Here is a 6,096-nt window from a genome sequence, read left to right as displayed (position 1 = left end):
AAAGTGAAAGGAAACAACCTAAGCAAGACTTGTTCGGTAGAGACGGAAGGATGGTAAAATGTGGTGGCTACTTGCTGAATCTGATGGAGGTGATTGTACGGTTTCTCATGGTCTAGACCATGATAAATAGGTAACAATCCAAAAATGTTAGGCGGGATTCAAAAATCACCAGCAATATCTTCGAGTTTGATGTAGGAAGAAGGTCCTTCATTTAAGGCAGTGTAGAAGTTCGAAAGGGGCTTCTCAGTTGGTGGAGTTTTGTCAGCCATAACAAATGAAGTTAATGGCGACAAGGGATCTTGATGATTTTTATTAACAGATGTAGAACTATGTTGAAGAACAAAGAGTTGGTTTGCTACATAGACTTGAAAATGGGGACCAAGTTAAGGGCGACCAGTAGGGACTTAACTTAAGTCACTCAAACGATCCTGTGCACCTCTTTTTGCCGCTTTTAGTTAAATTTTCAGTTTGGTATAAAAGCTTATCCCCTCTTCTTCTTTTTTTCTTACCAATTCGGGTAAAATCCATCGCTGGTTACAGTGTATGTTCTGAGTTAGCGCAGCTCCTTCCTTCCAGTCTGGGGTAAAATCCTCTGCAGTTAACTGTGTGAGTTCTTAGGTCTGGAACATAAGGCTTGAATCCATCCCTCTCTTCTATCAATTCTTACCTTCTATGGCGTCTACATCTACTCCTCCTCAACCAACCTCTCCCCCTCAACCATTCCGATGGAGCTCTCTCTTTCAAAACGAAAAATCATCTTTGGCATCTTCTAACTCTGTTTTAGAACCTTGCACTCCAGCTTTTGAAGAGGGGGCAGCAGTGGTATCCCAAGAAATTATTGATGTGGGTATTGCTGAATGGGAAGAAGTGTTAATAGGATTCTTCCTGGATAAAAGGATGAGCTTTCCCTTTGTAAAAAATGCTCTAGAGAAAGCCTGGAGGATAAAAGGTTCCATGGATATTACTACAGACAGGGACTTGTTTTACATAAGTTTCTTTGTTTCTGAAGACAAGCAAGCTGTCCTTGAAGGTGGCCCTATATTTATTGCGGGAAATATCTTTGTTGTTATGCCATGGTCACCGGAAGCGGAAAGCCAAAGGAACAACGTTTCAATAGTGCCAATTTGGGCTAAACTTTCAAAAGTTCCGAAAGAACTATGGACAAAGAAAGGACTATCTTTCCTAGCTAGTCTTATTGGGGGTCCGCTTTGTATGGATGGAGCAACGTCAATGAAGAGAAGGCTCGATTTCGCGAAAGTATGTGTTACAATACCTTTGGACTTTGAATTTCCATCATCAATTAAATTGAAGATTTGTGGCAAACATGTCTTTGTCGACGTGGAATACCCTTGGAAACCCCCGTCGTGTTCTAGATGTTGTAGGTTTGGACACCCAACAGCTAGATGCCCAGTAGCTCCTTCTCAAGTGTGGGTTCCTAGAACAAGTCTGATCCGAGAACAAAATCCCTTTGATGCAGCTCCAGCAGCTCGTCCAAGCTCGCAAAATGTCGAATCTCTAAACAATTGCGCCCCTGTTGTGTCTGGCGTTATATCTACAATCAATGAAGCAGTAGTCACTAGGGAATCTCCTAGTACTGCAAGGACTTCAGTACGACCTCCTTCCTCCCTCTTGGATGCAGTAGTCTCTAGGGTATCTCCTAGTACTGCTAATCCCTCAGAGACAGCTTCAGCTGATTGTCCAAGCACGCAAGTTACCATAAATCGGGTTTATACAGCCCCTGTTGGTCCTGAAGAAATGTCTGCTACTAATGGCGTAATAGTTACTAGGGACTCTTCCAGTTCAGCTAGGATGTCAGCTCGATCTCCTACCTCTCTCGTGGGAGTAGTGGTCTCTAGGGAATCTCCTAGCACTGCTATGGCGATAGTGGGCTGTCCTTTCTCTCCACCTCTATCACGGCCTAGCCAGTCACTTACTCGGTATAGCAAGGACAGTGCTAGTTCGCTGGGGCCTCTACTGGCTACTCCTAACATCCCTCGTCTTCTTAGAATAGCTGATGGCTCTTCATTGAACAATATGACTGGAAATTCCTTTACTATGAGAAATTCAGGTAGCCCTACCTTCCCTCGAGTCACAGCACAGCCCAGTGGATACCCCCGAGGAAAAGAAGTGGTTGTCTTTTCAACACATGAACAGCCACAGTCTATCCAAGAACATGAGGAAGGTTCTGTATCAGCTAATGATCTTTTCCAATTTAATGTTGACAATAATGGTTACGCATCCTTAGTCATGGAGGAGGATGGTATAGATGACAACATCTCGGAGACGCATGAGGAACCTTTTGATGATCATATTGTGGACTCTCCACAAGTCACAAGATTGAACATGCCATCACAAGTTGTTACCAGAGCTCAGCTACAGCAACAACATCTGCAAAACTCAGGAAAAAGAGGTAAAGGCAGGGCGAAAGGCTCGGGTAACAAGGGGAAAAACAAAAGATGATCCCATGAAGATTTGCACTCATAATGTTAAGGGTTTAAATGATGTGAATAAAGCGAAGGCTCTAAATGCTTTTAGAATCAAGAATAAACTAGCTTGTTTTTGCCTTTTGGAAACGAAAGTTCGGCAAGATAAGTTTTTGAGTATCAGCAATGTCTGCTGCCCGTCTTGGAAGTTTGAACATAATTACTCTAGTGCAGTTGCTGGACACATTTGGTTCTCTTGGGACCCCTTAGTTCTTGGGGTTCAAAAGATTTTGGAGAGTGATCAATTCATTCATGTTCAGGTCACCATCCTTGCTTCAGCGAAGATGCTTCATTTTACAGTAGTATATGCAAGTAATAAAAGAGCGGAAAGGTTGATCCTCTGGGAAGATCTCATCAGTCTTAAAGCATCCTTCTCGGGTCCTTGGTGTGTGGCTGGAGATTTTAACAATGTCCTCTATTCTCACGAGAGGATTGGTATTGTCTTGGTGCACCCTAGGGAAACTACTCCCTTTGCAAATTATCTCAACACCATAGGTCTCTATGAACATAAATCCAGTGGAAGGTTCTTTACTTGGACTAACAATGGTTCTGGTTCTATGCGGAGATGGTCTAAGATAGACAGGTGTATTATCAATTCCTTGTGGGCTACCCAATTCTCATCTTCTGGAGTAGAAGTTTTACCGCAAGGTCTTTCTGACCATACGCTTATAGTAATCTCGATCTCCAACTCTCATAAATGCAGGGCACCTTTCAGGTTTTGTAATTACTGGGTTGTGAATCCTTCCTTCAAGGACACTCTTATAAAGTGCTGGTCTATCCCAAGACAAGGCAATCCATCGTTCATGCTTTGTAAGAAATTAAAGATGTTCAAGGAAGCTCTCAAAGGCTGGCCTAGATTTAGCTCCACAGATCTTCAAAATCAAGTGGTAGCTGTCAGGGCCAATCTAGAAGACATCCAATTGCTTATGCAGAAGCGCCCTTTTGATTCTCATATTTCTAATCTAGAAAGAAGCCGTAGAACTGAGCTTTGTGATCTTATGCTTATGGAGGAGTATGACCTCATGCAGAGGACCAACACAGACTAGTTATCCTTTGGGGACAAAGGTAACGCTTTCTTCCACAATGTTGTAAAGGAAAAGTAGACAAGGAATAACATTTGGTCTATTTTGGATATTCAAGGAAATCAGCAGGAGGGCCAGGCTAATGTTGCTAAGGCTTTTATATCCTTCTATAGAAATCTGTTGGGTTCTTCTTCTTCACCCTCTTGTAACCCTCGGTTACTGGAGCAGCTAAATCTTCAGGAGTTGCCACCTGAGAGTGCAAATAGATTGACCAAGGATTTCGATATCTTGGAAATCAAAGAGGCACTCTTTTCTATGGATGATAACAAAATGCCTGGGCCTGATGGTTTCAATGCTTTCTTCTTTAAGAAAGCCTGGGATATAGTTGGTGAAGACTTTTCTCTTGCAATTCACCATATGTTCAATCGGAAGTCCATATCAAGAGGTATAAACTCCACCCTTCTTAGCTTGATTCCAAAAAATCTTGCACCTTCAAAGGTTGATGAATTCAGGCCCATTGCTTGCTGTAACACTATTTACAAATGTGTGGCCAAGCTTCTAACAAGCAGGAAGAAGGAATATATGCCTCTATTAACCTCTTCGGCTCAGTCTGCCTTTGTACCAGGTAGGAACATCCAAGATAATATTATACTTGTACATGAGCTTATACGAGGTTACACCAGGAAATATGGCACCAGGAACTGTGCAATCAAGATAGACATAAAGAAGGCTTTTGATTCAGTCAATTGGGAAGCTATGGGTATGATTTTGCAGAGATTTAGGTTTCCTCCTCTCTTTATAGAATGGCTATCGATGTGCTTCACCACCCCTTCTTATTCCATTATCATCAATGGAACATCTGAAGGATTCTTTGAAGGTGAACAAGGACTTCGGCAGGGCGACCCAATTTCACCGTATCTATTTGTCCTGGTGATGGAGGTGCTCTCTGGCCTTCTAAATCAAGCTCTCTATGCTGGACATATTCATCCGCATTCTAAATGCCGGAAGCTGAGTATCTCTCACTTATTTTTTGCGGATGATGCTATGCTTTTTTGCAAAGGAGATATGGCTTCTATTTTTGCAATAAAGGAAATTCTCCTATAGTTTTCGCTCTTCACAGGTTTGAATATCAACTCAGATAAATCATCTCTGTTGGTTGGTTGTATGTCTCATGAAGCTGGATTGGACTTGGCTAATGCTTTGGGTATTCCCCTTATATCTCCGCCTCTTATATATCTTGGTCTACCTCGTACTTCATCAAGGCTAGGTATACGAGATTGTCTACCTTTAGTGGAGAGATTGACTTCACGTATCTCTAATTGGAAGAATATATCCTTGTCAAGGGCCGATAGACTTGAACTTATCCAGTCAGTTCTCTCATCCTTTCAAGTCTACTGGTCAAAAACCTTTGTTTTACCAAAGAAAGTTCTGGACAATGTGTCTACGATTTGCAACCGTTTTTTATGGTCTGGTCCCAATATGACAAGGAAGATGCATCATGCCAACCATGAAGTACTGAGGTATACTAAGGAGCAAGGTGGACTGGGTATGATTGATGCCAGAACTTGGAACAAGGCGGCTTACTGCGGCCTGATTTTCAGATTAGTTGAGAAGGATGGATCTCTGTGGTCTAACTGGACATGGAGGCAACAGATAAAGCAGTCTTACTTTTGGACTATGAAACCACCGGCAAGCTGCTCTTGGGTATGGAGGGGGATACTGAAGCATCGGAACATTGCTAGGAAATATGTCAGATATGTTATAGCAGATGGGACTAACACCCTCTTCTGGCATGACCCATGGTGCTCTAGTCAACCGCTTTGGGAATCAACAGTTGCGAGAAACTCATTTGCGCTACCAAAGGATGCAAAGGTGAGTGATATTCTGTATCAAGGTAACTGGTCCTTGATACAAAGGTGAGTGATATTATGAGGGAGATTTTCCGTGCAAGCACGGTTCTAATTAAGTAACCTCAATCTTTCAAGTTTGTTAGACACCGTTGGAATAAGTTTAAGATTTATGTGTTTTTTTTTTTTTTTAGTTATTTAAAATTTATGCATAGGATAAAGCCGCAAAAGATTAATATTATTATTATTATTATTATTAAAATTTATGCATGGTCCTAATTAATTATTTTATTTTATTTATTTATTTATTAGTTAATTAAAATTACTAAATAGACATATACAATCTAATCATGCAAAGATAATATACTCAGATGTAGCTAGAGACTGTAGCATTTGAAGATATTCTACTTAGACGTATATAAATACTAATAGGCAAAGATGTATAATCTATAAATATTTCTATACGAACATACAAATATACATCAGTAATACGTATATGGAGGCTAATAAGCAAATATATATATATATATATATATATATATATATATATATATATATATATATATATATATATAGGGCAAATTGAAACTACTAATACGTATCTATATATTACTCATACGTATATATACTGATAGGCAAAGACGTAATATATACGTAAAAACTAAACAGGTAACGTATTATATATAGACTAATATACTACTCGTGTTTTGCATAATAAATTGATTTCGTCAATACACAGTGAGA

General features: G+C 40.3%; 1 protein-coding gene across 1 annotated transcript; it reads left to right on the top strand.

Moving 5' to 3' along the window:
• The first annotated feature begins 672 nt into the window (after window positions 1-672).
• On the top strand, window positions 673-5,425 carry LOC147487287 (uncharacterized). The gene is made up of 4 exons (XM_086574001.1): window positions 673-2,410; window positions 2,514-3,495; window positions 3,679-4,517; window positions 4,626-5,425. Exons 1-4 carry the CDS (start codon window positions 673-675, stop codon window positions 5,423-5,425), a joined length of 4,359 nt encoding a protein of 1,452 aa, XP_086430127.1.
• Window positions 5,426-6,096: the final 671 nt, after the last annotated feature.

The sequence above is a fragment of the Coptis chinensis genome, chromosome 7 (assembly GCF_015680905.1).
Source record: "Coptis chinensis isolate HL-2020 chromosome 7, ASM1568090v1, whole genome shotgun sequence".
Taxonomy (NCBI): domain Eukaryota; kingdom Viridiplantae; phylum Streptophyta; class Magnoliopsida; order Ranunculales; family Ranunculaceae; genus Coptis; species Coptis chinensis.
This window is presented reverse-complemented; position numbering and strand designations above follow the sequence as displayed.